The 18,321-nt window shown below is 53.9% G+C and overlaps 1 protein-coding gene across 1 annotated transcript; it reads right to left on the bottom strand.

Annotated features, from left to right (window-relative positions):
- Nucleotides 1-684: 684 nt before the first annotated feature.
- LOC106863515 (keratin, type II cytoskeletal cochleal) lies at nt 685-12,529 on the bottom strand. The gene is made up of 9 exons (XM_014892989.2): nt 10,572-12,529; nt 9,601-9,809; nt 6,965-7,025; nt 6,242-6,337; nt 5,365-5,529; nt 4,787-4,912; nt 3,241-3,461; nt 2,719-2,753; nt 685-1,846 (listed from the first exon to the last, which is right to left on the bottom strand). The coding sequence occupies exons 1-9, from the start codon at nt 10,950-10,952 to the stop codon at nt 1,671-1,673; spliced, it is 1,470 nt and encodes a 489-aa protein (XP_014748475.1). The 5' UTR covers nt 10,953-12,529; the 3' UTR covers nt 685-1,670.
- Nucleotides 12,530-18,321: the final 5,792 nt, after the last annotated feature.

The raw sequence follows: 18,321 nt of genomic DNA, 5'->3' as shown, positions 1-18,321 counted from the left end.
AATTCCTGGGAGTTCTGCAAAGAGGTGAGAGGCTTCCCCAGAGCTGCAGCAATAATTCCCATTTCCCAGCTGGATTTAGAAGCTGGCTATGCTGGGAGAGCAGGGCATGGCACCAGCCAGGGTTTGTCCCCCCAGGCTGGGACAGAACCCCCCTGGGATGGGCCCAGCTCCCCAGAGCCCCACAGGCAGCAGGAATTGTGTCCCTACTCCAGGTGCCCCAGACCCCCTCTCCCAGCTCCCAGGAGTCTCAAACATTCCCAGCACAGGGCTGGGACTGGGACAGGGGATCCAGCAAAGCTGGAAACAAAGCTCCCCACGTGCTCCATTGCACTGGGACACAAAAGAGTCTTTTCTACACTCAAGATTTTTGTTGGTTTTGTCCAGAGAATCCAGGAGCAAGAAGGGTTAAAATCCCGCTCCCCCTCCCATTAAAACCAGATTCCATTTCAGTCCTGAGCTCAAACCATGACTCTGAACAAACTCACCCCATCCCTCTGCCCAGACTCCAGGCAGGCCAAATCCAGCCAGGAATGAGCTGTGCAGCAACAAACCCCAAACCCTGGCCCTGCCCACTGCCCTGCCGTGGGGACAGAGCTAGGGCAGGCTCTGGAAGGTGGTTCCTGGATATTTTCCAGTGCCCCTGAGCACCCAGGGCAGCACAAAAAACTTGGCTGAGACTGGACATGCAGCTGAAAGGGAAACTTTATTAAAGGACTCATGAGAGACATAAAAAGCATAAAAATCCAACCCAAACCACAATGCCAGGACAGGGCTGAACATCAACATAAAAACTGGGAGCAGGTCCTTGGAGTTCCCTAAAATCTCTTCCTACTACAGTAACAACAATTTCCCTGGCATGCTAAAGACCCATTTTGGCAGGAACAAGGAGTTTTTGGAATGAGGCAACTGAACCCTCACTGCAGGAGACTCCAGATATCACTAAATACCCTGAAATTGGGAGTGGTAAACAGAGACACCGAAAAATAGGGAATTTATCTCCCAGTTCAGTGGGACTCATGGAATTTGAAGCAGTTTTAGATCCCTCAAGCTTTGGGCTTCATTTGAAGAGAGGGAAAGGGTGTGGGAGGTTCTTGAGGAATTATTTTGCTACAAGGAGCCTGAAATCAACCTGTCTGTGCTGCCTTTGGTCAGAAACAGCTTCAGTCACGGGAGAATGTTGAATCCCAACCCTGAGCCCATTTCCAAAGAAAAGAAGGGGAGACCCAAACTTGTTTTCTTCCTGGTATATTTAAAAAACCCAACCCAGGGTGAGCCCTCTGCAGGGCTGAGGAGCCTGAGGGATTAGAGTCTTCCAAAACCTGTTAAGAGGGAATCTTCAGGTCTTTTGCAGCAGCACAGCAGAAATGTGGGATTTGCCTTTCCAAGGGTGAAATCCAGCCCGGAGCAGGCGGTACCAAGGACAAGGGTAACAGCAGGGATACCCCACCTGCAGCCCAGGATAAATTTCACCCCACAGGCTTGATCCTGCTCCCAGAGGAATGGTTCAAATCCAAGAGTGCAGAATCATGCCCAGGCAGGGCAGGGGCAGGGCCTAGGCCTCAGCACTGCAGGAGTTTTGCAGCCAATTCATCCTGCAAAAGGCACCAAGACTTTTCTTTCCATGGTTTCCCTCTCCGGGGTGCTGGGAATGCCGAGCTCCATCCCTGGAGTTACTTCCTGACGCTTCTCCGGCTGGACGAGGTGGTGGTGATGGTGTAGGACTTGGAGGAGCCTCCAGAGGAGAACCCCAGAGCTCCACTGCCCATTCCTGCTCCCAGGCTGATCCCTCCTCCCAGCAATCCGCTGGAGCTGGAATATCCTGCGCCACCGCTGGAGCTGACCACAGCTGGATGGGAGAGGAGCAAAGGGAACGTGAGCACCTGGACCTCAGCCAGCTGGGCACCCTCAGGAAAGGCTCCCATGGGATCATGGAATGGGTTGGGTGGCAAGAACATTAAAGCCCATCCAGTGCCACCCCTGCCACACCTCCCACTATCCCAGGCTGCTCCAAGCCACGTCCAGCCTGGCCTTGGGCACTTCCCAAGGGATAGGGCATCTTGGAAATCCATTACAGGGTTTCCTCATCCTTACAGGGAAGAATTTCTTCCCAATATCCCATCTAAACCTCCCCTTTTTCAGTTTGAAGTCCTCCCTTCTTGTCTTGTCACTCCATCACCCAACCTGGCTCAGGCTCCCCTGAGCTTGGACAACTCGCTGAGAGTCCCAAGAAAACCCCTGGAGAATCCCATTTCACAAACACACTCAGCTCATCTCCTGGGGGCCCAAAGCTGTAAGAACATGGTTCCCCAGTTCCCAGCAGGAATTAAGTGGCTGAAAATCAGAGCCACTGGTTTGGAGCATCCCTGAGAGAGCAGCTCCTGCCCAAGGTCCCGACCAGGTGAGAATCCAACACTTCCCAAGCTGGAAAAACACCCTCTGCCATCACTGTGCACTAATTCCCAGCCCAAGGAATGCATTTCCCATTAGGGCTTTTCCATCCATACAAAAATGGGAGGAGAGGAAGATCAAAGCTGCCCCAAGTCCAATTTCATCTGGATCAGTTGGAACTGAGCTCAGGATGGAGCCTCAGCACCACCCCCAGTCCTAGGGTGCTTCCACTAAGGAGGGGCTGAACTGGGTGAACTGGGACACTCTGAGCCCCCTTTTCCACGGATTTAGAACGAGGTGGAACCACTACAAACAACAAAATCCACTCACAGATGTTGACGTTGCCAACTCCATCCCCAGCCAACCTGGAAAAGACAAGGGGAGGGGAGGGGTTAGACTCAGCTTTCCTTGGTCCAGGGGGTAAGGAGGAGAAGGGGCAGGGAGTTACTGCCCCAGCTGAGCCTGAGCCAGGAGGATCCCTGGGCCCAGGGCTTTGTTCCAGCCTTGCATTCACCAGCTCTGTTATCACCATGGAGGCAGGAGGACAGAGCACAGAGGTTCTGTCCCAATTCCACAGGGATTTCCACTTGGAAATGCTCTGCCACAGCATCAAACATGATGGAAAACAATTTTTTCCTTCTTTGCTTATTTTCCCTGTTTTTTTTCCCCCCAGAGTCTGCCAGTTTGGCTCTTCAGCCAAAACATTTCCAGGACCAGAACTCAGTTTTTCAAAGGTTTTCTTGTCTGCATATCCTTGTGGAAATGGGAATTGGGCTCTCACAGTGTCCCCAGGCAAAGGGAGGAAAGGGAACACAGGGAATCTTTGCTCACCAATCCCCTCCTTGTCCTCACCTGCTCTCCTCTCCCTCCAGCAGTTTCCTGTAGGTCGCAATCTCGATGTCCAGGGCCAGCTTGACGTTCATGAGCTCCTGGTACTCCCGGAGCTGCCGGGCCATGTCAGCCTTGGCTTTCTGCAGAGCAGCCTCCAGCTCCTCCAGCTTGGCCCTGGCGTCCTTGAGAGCCAACTCCCCACGCTCCTCGGCCTCGGCCACGGCCGCCTCCAGCTTCGCTCGCTGCGGGGACAGAGCAGCCACATCCTGATCCCTGCAGGAGCATCCTGTGCCCCAAACCTCTGCCTCTGCTGCCCAGCCCCCCTTTGTGGATCTGGAGCTCAGCTGGATCTCTGGGACTTCATCCCTTCCTGGTTTTTTGGGCACTGGATGGAGATGGGAACTAATCTCCTTCCAAAGTCTCGCAGAAGGAAGACCAAGTTTCTTTCCACTTTCATTTTTCAGGTGATCCTCAAGCTTCCCAGTCCCCCATATCCCACAGACCTCTCAGGGTTCAGGAAAGCTCAGGTTTTCTCTCCTCATTTCCCCAGAGCTTGTTCAGAGCCAGGCAGTCTTTAACTGAAATGTGACAGGTGTGGACTGGAGTACACCTGGAGCTACCAAACACCCAGATCCAACCCAAGACCAGTCCCGTGGGGCCCTAGGGAACCTCCAGCTGTTCCCCCACAGCTCCCAAACCCCCATGTTTGGCAGGAAGGGCTCCCAAGAGGCTCAGTGCTCCCATCCATTGGCCAAGGGAGCCCCACCAGGTCAGCTCTTGGTTGGTGCCAGAACCTCCCTGCCCTGAAACCAAACAATCCGGGATGAATCACCACGTTTATCTGGAGCTTTGGGAGCTCCAGGCCAGGCCTAAGCCACGGCCCTGATAAACTGATAAAACCCCAGTGAAAGCAAACAGAGCTCCCCAAATCTCTGTGAGTGTGCCCAAACATGGTGTTCCCTGCTGGGAGAGGGCGTGGACAATGATCCCAGGAACAGGAGGCCACGAGGATTGTAGGGCGGTCCCTCTGTGTCCCAGGGGCAATTTCCACTCATCCTGTCCCAAATCCACCTTCCTGGTAGGAACACCCTGCTCCCAACAATCCCCCTCCCCAGCAGAACTGAAATCCTTCAGGATGGGCAGTGCAGCCACCCTGGAATGGTTCTTACAGACCATGGAATTGTGGAGGTTGGAAAAGATGTCCAAAATCATCAAGTTCAAGGTGTTGTGTGACACACAGACCCCTGAAACATTCCTAACATCACAGAATGTCCAGAGTTGGAGGGGACTCACAAGGACCATCATGGCTCAGCACATGACAACCCTAAAAATCCCACTAACCCTGAAATTCAACACCTGAGAGCGTTGTCCAAAGGCTCCTGGAGCTCTGGCAGCCTTGGCTGTGACCTCTGTGATTCTCTGAGGAGCCCCTCAGAGCCCAACACCCTCTGGGAGAAGAAGCTTTTCCCAATATCCACTAACCCTCAGCAGACACAGCTCCCTCACATGCTGTCCCTGGTCCCCAGCTCTGAAGCTGGTGAAGGACAGGAGAGGGACAGCTCCTCACCTGGGCCTTGGCATTCTCGATCTCCCCCTGGATCCTCTGGATGACCCTGTTGATCTCCGTGATCTCATTCTTGGTGTTCCTCAGGTCGTCCCCGTGTTTCCCAGCTGTCACCTGCAGCGCCTCGTACTGGGACAGAGCAGTGGGGCACAGAGAGATGGGGTGAGCATGGCAGGGAATGAGAGGGATAGAGCCTCCCCCCCCAACTCATGGCACAGGGATACAGGTACTGACAGAGCTAGAGATCATGGAATCATGGAATGGTTTGGCTTGGAAGGGACATTAAAGCCCATTCAGTGCCATGGGCAGGGACACCTCCCAGTGTTCCAAAATACTCCAAGCCCCATCCAACCTGGACACTTCCAGGGATGGGGCAGCAACAGCTCCTGTGGGAAATCCATCCCAGGGCTCCCCACCCTCACAGGGAGGAGGAATTATTTCCCAATATCCCATCCATCCCTGCCCTTTAGCAGAGGGAAGCATTCCCCCTGTGTCTCATCACTCCAGCTCTCCTGGAGCCCCTTCAGGCCCCGGAGGGGGCTCCAAGGTCTCCCTGGATCCTTCTGTCCCCCAGAGCTCACCTTGCTCTGGTACCAGGACTCGGCCTCGGCGCGGCTGCGGTTGGCGATGTCCTCGTACTGCGCCTTCACCTCGGCGATGATGCTGTCCAGGTCCAGGTTCCGGCTGTTGTCCATGGACAGGATGACAGAGGTGTCCGAGATCTGCGCCTGCAGCTCGTTGAGCTCCTGCAGCAAAACCAAGCCCATTAATCAGCCAGGCCTAAGGTGCCTCTTTAGGAAGACAATTAGAGAATCCAAGGAGAGAAGGGAAAGGGAGGCAGATAAGAATTCCATCAAGATAATCATTAATTAGGAGGGAACCAACCTTGCAAAGCACAGAGCAACAACCAACAGCAGAGCTGGAGCTGTTTATCTCTACTTGGGCAGCAGGGCTGCTTATCCCACTGTTACCCCATTCCTTAGAGAACAACCCAACTGGCTGCAGAACCCAGAGGGGCAAAATTCCAGCACCTCTCCCAAGGACGTGTGTCCAGCTCAGGCAATCCCTGAGTTTGCAAACAATGGGAAGGAGGAAGGAGCCTGGAACAAGCAGCCTTTCTTCATTCCTGTTACACAGCACCACCTCCCCCAGCACTAAATCCCTACAAACCACTCGTTTTCCTTGTTTTCCTACAAACTGCATCCCCAATACAATGTCTGTCCTGTTATGTCTGCAATCCATCCATCCATCCATCCATCCATCCATCCATCCATCCATCCATCCATCCCAGATAGGGATAAATCCGTGTGACAATCCACAGGAATTCAGAGGAATCACTTCACGTGCAGGCATAGTTTTGTTTATGGAAGACTCCACGAATCCATCACCTTCCTCATATTCATTTTCCCAGCCAGCATTCCCTGTTCTCCCCCTATGAAGAAGCAGAAGGGTCCTCACCGCCTCATGGAAAGCCCTCAGGAAGTTGATCTCATCTGTCAGAGCATCCACCTTGGCCTCCAGCTCCACTTTGTTCATGTAGGCAGCATCCACATCCTGGAAAAACAAGGAATAATCCACTGAGATTGTGGAGCTTTGATGTCTGAGCCCACCCAGCCTCTGGTGGCTTCCAAAGGAGAGATCCCCAAACCAACTCCAGGTGTCCCAGAGGCACCCCAGGGCCTACAAATCATCTCCCAGAGCACTGAGTTCTGCTGGAGTGCAGATTCTGAGAGTCCTGGGGATCCTCTGGATCCCTGTTTGCAAGTTCAGTGTCAGGTTGGACATGGAGACCTCCAGAAAGATCCCAAAGAAGATCTGGCATTATCTCTGATATCCCTGGGACCCAACACCTCTTCCCTGTGTGTGTGGAGACCTCAGGGCCTCCCCTGAGCTGCCTTTGGATGGAATTCTGCCCGTCTGAGCTTCAGCAGAGCTGGAGTAAACTGTGAGTAGGGCAAAGAGTGAACTGTCAGCGGGGCAGGGGAGAAGGGCTGCACACACTAATGATGATCCCAGGCAAGAGCCACAGCTGCCCCATGCCTGGAAATGTCCAAAGCTGGATGGGGCCTGCAGCACCCTGGGCCCATGGAAGGTGTCCCTGCCCATGCCAGGGGTGGGAATGGGATGGACTTTAAGGTCCCTTCCCCGTGTGAGGATCCCCTGCCCCACAGTGATATTCACCTTCTTGAGCACCACAAACTCGTTCTCAGCCGCCGTGCGCTTGTTGATCTCATCTTCGTACCTGCCAAAAAAAAGGGATTTCTGTGAAGTCAGAGCCTGGATAAAAAGAACATCCCAGCAAAAGGTTATCCCAGTTTTCTTCTCTTCTCTATCCCTCCATTTCTTGGGAGCCAGCCCAGCAATTCCCCAGGGCTGGTGCACCAGTGGTGCCACAGGTCTGCTCTGGATGAGCTGCTGCCCTCCATCTCCATCACCTGGAAATCATCCCCTCCCTGCTCCCCCATAATTCCTAAAATTCCCTGTGCTTCAGAAGATTCCTGCTCCCACTCCTCCTTTGGGGAGGGCCCAGGCTGTGCACCCACTTTGGCACCAACCCTTCAGGAAGCAAATCAAGGCAAGAGACACAAACAGATCCCACAATCTCCTCTGGGCTGATTCCAGCACCTGCCAGAGCTCCTTCCACTCTGCACTTCCCTATTCCAGACTGTTGGGAACATTTTGCAGGTGTTGAACAGGTGGCACTGTCCAGGGAAGAGCCAGAGGTAATTAATTACCCTCATTCTCCTGCAAAGCCTCACCAAATTCCAATCTTGGTGACTCCTCTTCTTTAAGTGTTCGCCCTCAGATGAGGGGCTCACCTGAAAATCCCCAGGGGCTCACCTAAAGCTCTCCAGCAGATAAAAATCTCTGTCCGTGGATTTTACAGGACCACCACTGATTCTTGGATCAGCAAACCTGGATCTGTCTGTGCACTCCCAACCTGCCCAAACATCCAGTCCCAACGTGCCCAGGGGATCTGGGAATACTGAAAGCCATCCAAGGGACAGAGCAGGAAGCACTTTTGCTGTTTGGGAATTGTTGCTGCCATTGTTAAGGATCTTTATTTACATGGCCAGAGATGGAATTTGCCTTCCAAAGCAGGAGCTGCTTCACCTTCCCAGCCTCCCTGGCTCTCCCTCCTGCTCCCACCTGGAATCCAGCCCATCCACACTGGGATCAATGGACGTTGCCCTTTGGAGGTCAGTGAGCTGCAAGTGCTATTCCAGAGGAATAAATCCCAGGAAATGACGCAGAGGCACCACCTCCACACACAAGGGATCAGCAGAGAGGGGTAAAAGCATGAATTCTTCCAGAATGGATCATCACATTCCTCATTTCCTGGGGGCAGTTCCACCAGGCCGGTCAATGAACTGGTAAAGCATGGAATCTTGGAATAATTTGAGTTTGTAGGGACCATAAAGCCCATCCCATTCCCACCTTCTGCTATCCCAGGTCACTCCAAGCCCTGTCCAACCTGGCCTTGGGCACTTCCAGAGATGAGACAGCCACAGCTTCTCTGGGAAATCCATTCCAGGGCTTCACCACCCTCACAGGGAGGCATTTCTTCCTAAACCATCCACAATTGTCCCAACGTCCCTCTGGAAGCCCAGGACACTCTCACCCCTTGGAACTGAGCCCTGTGGGCAGCATGATCCCAGCTGGCTCCACACCCTCTGCCACTGCAGTTCCTGAGGGAGGGGCTGGGTCTCATCCCTGGAGTTCTTCCTCCCCTAAATATCACCTGGGAATTCCTGTGGAAGCCAGACCTATGGAAAAGAGGCCACAGGCACCCCCAAAGCATATCATGGTTTAGGTTTTCCATCTATAAATGAGATTTTCTCCATATAAATGGGGAGCAGCATGTTCTGCATTCTAGTTATTGCATCCTCACTGCCTCGACTCCTCATTCCTGCTTCCCTTCTGTGAGCACATAGAGGGTTTGGCTTTCCATGGATCTGTAGGCTAAAGGAAAAAAATCCACGAGTCTATGGACTGAATCCATGGGAAATGTAACTAAACTTTGGGTTTTAATCCCTCTGGCTGCAAACCAGCTCCTTGCAGAGATTGCAAGGCTGACTGTGGATGCAATAATGGAGGTGAAATAAGCGGGCAGGGCTCGGGGAAGCATCATTCCCAAGCAGCTCTTTGGGAATCTCGGTATTGACTCTCCCCAAACACACCCTGGGGATTATCAGCTCTGTTTGTTTGCAGTTCCTGCCTGATCCAGTTTGCCAGCTCCGTCCTATTCTTCCCTTCCCTTCTCAGAGGCATTTCCCGGCTGGGCTGGGACAAAGGCCACCTTTCTTCTGGGGCTCCTCCCAGGTGACACTGAAAAGTCACTGAAGAATTGCAGGGCAGCTGCTTCATTCCCTGCTCAGGGAATGAGCCAGGAGCTCCTGTGGAACTCTGGGGCTCCGGCCACACCTAAGAGCCACTTCTGACCCTGAAGAAGCCCCAAAGCACCACCTCCAACCCCAGGGAGGCCCCACAACGTCACCTGCAATCCTGAGCAGGCCCCAAAATGCCACTTCCCATCCTGAGGAGGCCTAAGAGCAAAGCCAAGAGGATGGAGGCACTGGCCCATGCAGGAGCAAGGTGCCAGAAACAAGGAGCAAGAAGAATCCAGGCAGCTTCCCTGGACTAAACACCTCATTCCTGGCCAGAAAACACCTCCCTCCCTGGCAGGAAAGCTGGGGACATTCATGCTCCACCACCTTGTTAGGGGGACAGTGATACTCCAGCACCCTGTCAGGGTGGTACACTAGGTGTAATATACTAGGTGTATTAGGTGGTATATGTATAGGGTGAGACTTTACTTGCTCTTGAAGTCCTCCACGAGGTCCTGCATGTTCTTGAGCTCTCCCTCGAGGCGCCCCTTGTCTGCCAGGAGCCCGTCCAGCTGCCGCCGCAGGTTGCTGATGTAGGTCTCGAACATGGGAGCGATGTTGCTTCGCGTTGTCTTCTGCTCCTGGAGGAGGCTCCACTTGGTCTCCAGCATCTTGTTCTGCTGCTCCAGGAAGCGCACCTGGGAGGGAGCACAGGGGTCATTGGGGAAGGGAAGGACTGGGCTGCAGGTGGTAATCCTGCCCCAGGAATTTGGGTGTTCGCGGGAAGCACCACAGGAGGGTCATGGAAACCATGCTAAAGAGGCTGGCTGCTCTGGGACCTGCTTTGTGACTTGGAGGCTTTGGATGAATTAAAGAAAAGTTGATTCTACTGGGCTGACACTTGACAAAGACTTGCCCCAGACCTCAAACCCTCGAATTGCTCCAGCTCCAGGGCTGGATTCCTCACATTTCGGGGATGCCAGAGCAGGATTTACACAAGGTCAGTTAATGCAAGTGAGCCAAATTGGGCAGGGCAGCATAAACACCCAGAGCAGGCTCTGCTTCCATCTGCTCCCTTGGGCCAGGCTCTGCTTCCATCTGCTCTCCTGGGCCAGGCTCTGCTTCCATCTGCTCTCCTGGGACAGCTCCCTCCAGGAACCTCTCTCTCCCCAGATGTGGTGCTGCACCCCCATTTGGTGCAAAGCCTGCAGTCCCACTTGGGCAATACCAGGTAAACCAGGGCTGCAAAGGCAGCCCGAGCAAGGTGAATAGCTGTTCTGTTGGCAATACCAGCAGGGCTTTCATACATCGAATACATGTATTATTTGACTTGGAATCAAATAATTATCATCAAGAATTATTTGATTGCAGTGAGCAAATCGCACCAGGACTGATCCTCAGTCCATTCGTGATTAAACCAATTTTGGGTCCCAAAGCTCCGAGCCAGCCCAAGCCCTCACCTTGTCAATGAAGGAGGCGAATTTGTTGTTCAGGGTCTTGATCTGCTCCTTCTCTTCCTTGCGGACCCTCTGGATGCTGGGGTCGATCTCCAGGTTGAGGGGTGTCAGGAGGCTCTGGTTGACGGTGACCTCCTGGATGCCGCCGGGGCTGAGGCTGCCCCCGAACCCGGCTGCCCCGTAGCCCGAGCGGACGCTGAAGGAGCTGCCCCCGGCCAGGCTCATCCTCCTGCCGGCTGAGCCCAGGCTGTAGAGGCTGGCGCTGCCGAAGCCGCCGGCGCGGCCGAGCCCGGAGCTGCGAGACGAGGACACGGAGCTGACCCGCACCTGGCTGAGCGCCGGCACCGCGGCCGAGCGGGAGCTGAAGGTCACCGAGCGGGACATTCTGCTGCTGCTGCTGCTGCTGCTGCTGCTGCGAGCGCTCTGCAACGCCGGGGAGGCTGCGCTGGAGCCCAGGGGAGTGAGAGCTCTCCCGCTGCCTCCCCTTTTATCCGCTACACGAGCTGGGCTTGGCCCAAGGGCACACCAGGGATCGTTTTACTGCTCGGGCTGGGTGTGCCTGGCTGCATTCCCACCCTCCGGCGGCACCAGGGAAGGGCCGCAGGGAAAGGACGGGACACACCTGGAAGGGACAGGACACACCTGGCCCGTGTCCCCTCTTTGCCACCTGCGGCGTGAACCCCGAGCTCCGGCCCCCGATTGTCGCGGATTCCCCGGACGGGTGTTGCAATGAGCGGGGGGGACACAGGGAATACACAGGGAGTTCACAGGGATTTGGAAGTGCTGCAGGCGGGTTCTCCCCTGGGCACGGCCCAAAGCTGATAAAGGGGCCCCGGCGCCAGGTCCTGCCTGTTTAATATAAACCAGGGCACTGTCCGGGCCCTGCCAGCCTGCCTGCCCAGGGGGGGATGTTTGCCCTTCCCTCTCCTGCTAATCCCTCAAATAAATCCTTAAAATTGACCTGGGTTAAGACGGTTGAATCCCACCCAACATTTAGTCCACACTCGAAAGGAGACAGGATTAAAATCCTGGCTCAACATTCTGGGTCCCTGCTTGAATTTTGGGGTTCTATGAAGAAAAAGCAGAGAAAAGATGGGGTTTCAGAGTTTTCACAATTTCCAAATAGTCCCAGAGAGCTTCAGCCCCGCACTATCAGGTCATAAATTCCCCAGGAGATTTCAAAGTCTGGCCTGAAAGTGTCACTCTTCAGCTTTTCTGTCCCCAGGACAGGGAGATAAGGCGGCCTACAAACTCAGCCTGCTCAAAATCCGCCCATCCTGCTCTGGGGGGAGAGGAGAAGCCTGGCTGCTGCAGGCAAAGTCTCTTTAAAAAGAGGGAAAAGAGGGAATTCAATCCAGGAAGAGAGAGATGGGGCAGGATTCCTGCCAGCCCTGCACCTGGCTTGGCTCCCACCATCACACGTTGGACTCGATGATCTTAGAGGTCTTTTCCTGCCTAATTGATTCTGGGGTTATAAAAATAATCCACTGAGTGTAAACCAAGTGGAGTGTGACAGACATGCCCTGTACCTCCCCTGGGGCTGCAGGACAGGACAGGGATCTCTCCATGCATCCCCAGCTGGGAACAGCAGTGCCCAGCCTCACACAGCCAGGCTGCCCCTGGAACAGTGCTGGGATGGCCCAAGGAAACAGGGATGGAAGCTGAGTGTGGGATTGAAACAACTCCCACCCGGCTCTGGCTGATACCAGGTTGGATTCCAGCCTGGATCAGCACACAGGGACTTTTACACAACCTGAGAGGCACAGGAGGAGCAGTCCAGGGGGGTGAGTCCATCCAGGCAGGTGAATTCCAACCTTTTGCCACAAAGGTAAAGCTGCTCCCAGGAGTCGTTTGGCACTGGGGAGCTGGACTCCAGCCTGGATTTGGGTGAGGGCGAGCCTGTGTTCATCCCAAGTCCAGCCCTCCTTCCCTGCACCACGAGCACTCCAGGTGGGATCAGGAAGCCTCCTCCCCTGCTTGCTGTTCCCAGTTTCCCCCCCCCCCCCCCCCCCCACCAGGTGGATATTCCCCGTTTGAGCCCAGGCTGGAGCCAGGTAGGGCAGGGCAGGACGTGGCCACCAGAGGTGTCCCAGGGTTGTTGTGTTGTGGTTCCATGGCAACCCAGGATTGTTCCACAAACCACTCCGACCGGTAAATTCCTCCCAACCCTCGTGAGTGACCCCAGGGGTTGGGTTTGGTGACACCGAGCTCACTTTTGACTTTTTGGGGAAATGATTTCCCTGCCTGCCATGCTGGGAGTCACATCCCCCCTGGCCCTGCACACCTAGGACTGGCTCTGAGACTCCCAGAGCAGCCAAACCCCCACTAACGACCAATCCCTCCATGAATCCTTGGGAAAACAAGCCAGGCTTGCAATTCCAGCTGGAAAGTGGCCAAAAAAATGTTTAACAAAATCAAATATTGTCATTGAAGAGGAAAACCTTGGCGGTGAGTGAAATGAAGTGTTGGGAATGTGTTCTTGTGGGGTTTCCACACTTGCTGTGTTATCCCAGGGGATCCCTCCCTCTGCCTGCCTGGATTTCCGTGTTTGCATTGAAAGCTCTTGGGAGCAGGTTCTGTTTGCACAGCCCTGCTGGGGGTTCCTGATCCAGGGCTCTGGATCCCACATCCATTGTCCCACACCTGACAGTGTCTGCACGGGCTCATGGCTGGGGAATGGATCCTGGGATGAGTGTCCAGGCTTAGGGAGGCTCTGGGTGATGGAAACCTCCCGGATGGAGCACTCAGGGCTGTCAGAATCCCAGGATCACTGAGCTGGAAATGCCCTCCCAGGTCACAGAGCCCAAGCTGTGACCAATCCCCACCAGAGCCCCGAGTGCCACATTCCTTGGATACCTCCAGGGATGGGGACTCCAGCACTGGAGTACCTGACCATCCTTTCCATGGAAAAATTCCTCATGATGTCCAAAGAAATTCTCCTGACATCCAAGGGCACTGCCAAGCTCTAATTCCTGCTAAACCCACCCAAAATCAATGGGAACACAACAGCACTTTTACCAAGATCCTGAAGATCTCCCCATGCTGCAAACCCAGATCCCCCTTCCAGGATCAAAGCAGCCACATTAACCAAATTTCCAGCTCATCATCATTCCAGTGAGTAGAGACTGGTCAGAGGGAACTTGTTCTCCTGGATCCCAAAGGCAGGTGTTGGATGTCACCAGGCAAGATATTTATTTGTTTTGGTTTAGGGTAAATTTGGGAGGAAAATTTTGAATGGGGCTTTTTAGGAAATAGATTTAAGTAGGTTTTTTTTTTTTAATTGGTTTGGAGAAATATTTTTTTGGAGAGAAGTGGAAAAACTTGTTTATTTAATAGGTATTTTTTAGTATAAAAATGAATAATATTAAATAGTAACATTTTTTGTTGTTTTGAAGAGATGATAAATTTAGAAGAGTTTTTTGCTGGGCTGTAGTTTGGTTTATTTAGTTTAAGTTTTTTTGGTGTTGGGAAATGTGGTTGAGGTTAGGTTTGGTGGGTTATAAGTGTGAGGTTTTGGTGGTTTTTTGGGTTTTTAGTTTAGAGTAGGTTTGAATAGATGATCCTCAGGATCATCAATGATCTCAGGATCCAGCTCAGGATATTCCACAACTGGAGGCACCGTCTGATGTACGGATTATTGGCATGAGGTGCCCGTTTATCAGGACTTTATGGGTTCCAGGCCCATTTCCTGCGTCGCCAGCCATAAATTCGATGGAATGACGCAGCTCCAGCCCCGAGCTCGGTGACTGGGAGTGCCCTTTCCAGCCTGGCAACAGCTGCTGATCCGCAGGGATCATCTGTCCAAAGGTTGGTGCCTCCCTCCCTGCCAGTGCTCAGGGCCCTGTGTCCCATTGGATGTCCTGTCACTGGTGCCTGGTTTCGTTTTCTGCCCCTGCAGCCATTCCTGTGAGCCCAGTGGGATTCCCCACTGCTGGCAACCATGGAATGGTTTGGGTTGGAAGGGACCTTAGGGATTGTCCAGTGCAATCCCCTGGCAGGGACAGGGACACTTTCCACCATCCCAGTCCCACCCTCTGAGCCTCATCCCTCATCAAGTGAATGGGCCCAAATCCTCCCATCCCATGGAGTGGCTTCCTGGGGACCTGAATTCCCTGCATGGACTCTCCCTGCTCCAGTGCCTTTGGCAGAGGCCAGTGTATTGTTCAGGCTGCACCTTCACATGTGCTTAACATGGAAACTGCATTTTCCTCCCCACTTTTCCAGCCCTGCACCAGGACAGGAATCGTGGCTCTGCCACAGGCAGCCAGCTCCAGGCTCACCCTCACTGCCCCAAGGCTTCCAGGAACTCCTCATCAGGCCTTCCTCCTGCTGCAACACAGCAAAACCCAAATATGAATTATCATAGGGACCAGTAGGAACAGAATCATGGGATCATGGAATTGTGGAATGGTTTGGGTGGGAAGGGTCCACCTAGTGCCACCCCTGACATGCAAGGGACACCTCCCACTGTCCCAGGCTGCTCCAAGCCCCAGTGTCCAACCTGGCCCTGGGCACTTCCAGGGATGAGACAGCCACAGCTGCTCTGGGAAATCCATTCCAGGGCCTCCTCACCCTCACAGGGAGTAATTTTTTCCCAAATAATTCAATATTCTCCATAAGTGCCGAGGCCCCTCAGGGTGCCCAGGGCACTGTCTCAGCTTGCCTGGGGTGACAGATCCTGCTCTGTGTTCCCAAGGCTTCCACAAGCTCCTGATTCCCTCCAGGAGCTGCATTTCACCTCTCCTCTGGTTCTGCCCACCCTGCTGAGGCTGGGAAATTCTTGACTCAACTCTCGGCCACTCCTGGAAGCTGCTGGCCATGAAATCCATCCCTGGGAAACAGCTCCTGGAGCTCAGAGGTGCCCACACTTGTCCTGTTTGCTGCAACCCAAAAGGACTATCAGCCAAAATCCTAAATGTTTGGATACAGCACAAAATCAGTCACCAGCACTGCCAGGAACTGGGAGCAGGGACAGGACCCAGGGAAGGGCTGGAGCTGTGCCAGGGAGGGCCAGGTTGGATTTGGGAAAAGGTTCCTCAGCCAGAGGGTGCTGGGCACTGCCCAGGCTCCCCAGGAAATGGGCAGAGCCCCAAGGCTGCCAGAGCTCCAGGAGCATTTGGACAGCACTCTCAGGATTGGGATTTTGGGACTGGGGGGATTTTGGGGTGTCCTGTGCAGAGTCAGGAGTTGGAATCGATGGTCCCCATGGGTCCCTTCTATCTCAGATTTTTCCATGATTCTGTGAACAACCTGGACTCCCCCAAGGAGTTGCTCTTGCTGGAATTTCTCCCTCCAGCCCCTTCCAAGTGCTCAGTGCAGTGATGGGGCTGCCCTTCCCCCATGCATGGAGCCCCAAATTCCTCCTGGCCTCTTTGCAGAGGAGCTTTTCCACCCCCACTGCTCTGCCCACATGAGGAAACCCAGCCCAGACTGGGCTCCTTCCCAGGGATCCTTCCTGGGGACATGGAACGTGGCCTGACACACAGGGAGGGTGTCCCAGTACCCCAGCTATGCACTTTCCCCCTCTCCAGCTCATTGGACAAGGGCCTAAAGCTGTTTTTTCCCCTCTCCCCCAAATTACAAGACCTTGTGATTACAAGAAAACATGAAGGAATAGGGATAAATATAGTTATAATTATGCATAATCATCATCACCTGCATAATTTTGACATGAAAGTTGAGAGTCCCTCCCACAGCCCAAGCCTTAAGGAAAAGCAAACAAACAAATTAAAACTTCAATCTCAGTGCTGGGGTGAAACTGCCAGCTCTGGGAATGCTGAACTCAGTTTTTCTGGAAAAGACACATCTCAGGAGAGGATGGAAAACTCCTGTTCTCTCCTCACAAAATTCCAGCTCACTTTGGAGTCCTGTTGGTCTGCTCAGGTTCCAGCAGCTGATCTGGTGGAAACTGCGAATCCTTCCAGGGACAGAGCAGAGTCCAGGCACCCTGAGCACACAATCCCAGGACTCCTGAGGTGGGAAAAGCCCGCCCAGCCCATCCAGTCCAAGCTGTGCCCCATCCCCACCTTGTCCCCAGCCCGGAGCACTGAGTGCCACATCCAGTCCTTGCTGGACACCTCCAGAGATGGGCAATCCAAACCTCCCTGGGCAGCCCCTGCCAATCCCTGAGCACCCTTTCCATGGAGAAATTCCTGCTGCTGTCCAAGCTGAGCCTGCCCTGACCAGCCTGGGGCCATTCCCATCCCTGTTCCCTGGGAGCAGAGTCCAATCCCCCGGCTGTCCCCTCCTGTCAGGGAGTTGTGCAGAGCTCTGCTATAAGGGCCCCCCTGAGCCTCCCTTTCTGCAGACTGAGCCCCCCAGGTCCCTCAGGAGTTCTCCAGCCCCTTCCCCAGCTCTGTTCCCACCTCTGAACTCACTCCAGCCCCTCAGGGTCTTTCCTGAAATGACACAATCCAGGCTGATCTGCCCCAAACACAGAATCATTAGGAAATTCTCCTTTTTCCATCCATATTTCTCCAGGTAACCCTTCCCAAGGTGAGGCTGCTCCTGGACCACCCCGATGGTCCCATGTCCCCATCACTGCCTGTCCCTCACAGGATCCCACATCCCTGGGCAGCTCCTCCCACGTCCCTGCTCCCGTTAGCTCCAAACTCAGACAGAAACCGTGAGGTCACTCCAAGGGAACACCAGTTGATAGGAGCTGGAATAAACCCAGGATGACACAGCTCAAGATTATTGCAGGTGTCTAGGGCCTGAGTCCTGCCCAGGATGGAGGGAATGGTGCAAGGAATGGAGCAAGGAGGGGGATGATCCAGCAGAGTCATCCCAAAAAATGCTCTTTCCTCTCCTTGGGCAGAGTCAATGGCACAAAGCCACTTTCCACCAGTGGATCCCATTTCCAATCCAGGAAAGATTAAAGTCTCACTCCCCCCAAAACACTCAGCTCCCATCAGCAGCCATCCCAATTCTGTTTGTGCAGCCCTTGGCAAAGGGAATGGTGGGCAAGGACTTGGGGTCTCAACAACTCCCACAGAACCCAGCACCATCCTCACCCCAGGGAGGACATGGGGATGGAGCTGCTCCTCACCCTCTGCACCAGGAGGGAATTAATTCCAGGATCTTTGGCAAAATCAAACAGACTTGTTGCCCAGTAAATCTCCTCAGGGAGAAAAATAACATGGAAAAGGAACTCGGAGATGAACTGTCCTGCAGGAAGGACATGGGAGAGGCAGGAGTAGAACCAGTGCCATGTCCCCACACACCGAGGGACACGTCACCAACACGTGGCTCTGAAAATTCCTTGGAATCCTGCAAAAACTCCTCCTGCTCAGGACCAGCCAGAATTCCAGAGGTGGCATCCCTGTACCCAGGAGTTCAAGGGATGACCCAGGGGTTTGTTCACCTCGGTTGTTTCCTATGTGCAACCTCAGAAATTTGAGATTTGACTGGTCAAAATGGGAGGCTGAAGGACCTTCCCTAAACAGCTCCAAGCTGAGAAGCCAGAGCCCAGTTTGGGTCAGGAGAAGGAGCAGGAGACCGGAGGGGCTGGGGGAAAGAGCGACGCCTCCGCCCCGTGAGTCACCGGCTGCACTGGAGAGACGGGAGCAGAGCAAACAAAGAACATTTTATGAGGATTTTACAGCTGCTGTAATCCCTGAGTTTTCCCTGCCGCTGGGGGGGCCAATCTGGGGTTCTCTCCTGCAGCAACTACAGAACGAAGGAGAACCGAGCTCCCAAATCTGGGATTTTGGCTTTCCCACCTGTTGCTCCAGTCAGGGATTTTATCTCAGCA

This window comes from Sturnus vulgaris, chromosome 30 (genome assembly GCF_052056855.1).
Source record: "Sturnus vulgaris isolate bStuVul1 chromosome 30, bStuVul1.hap1, whole genome shotgun sequence".
Taxonomy (NCBI): domain Eukaryota; kingdom Metazoa; phylum Chordata; class Aves; order Passeriformes; family Sturnidae; genus Sturnus; species Sturnus vulgaris.
Note: the sequence above shows the minus strand (reverse complement) of the source record. Positions and strands in the feature narration are given on the sequence as shown.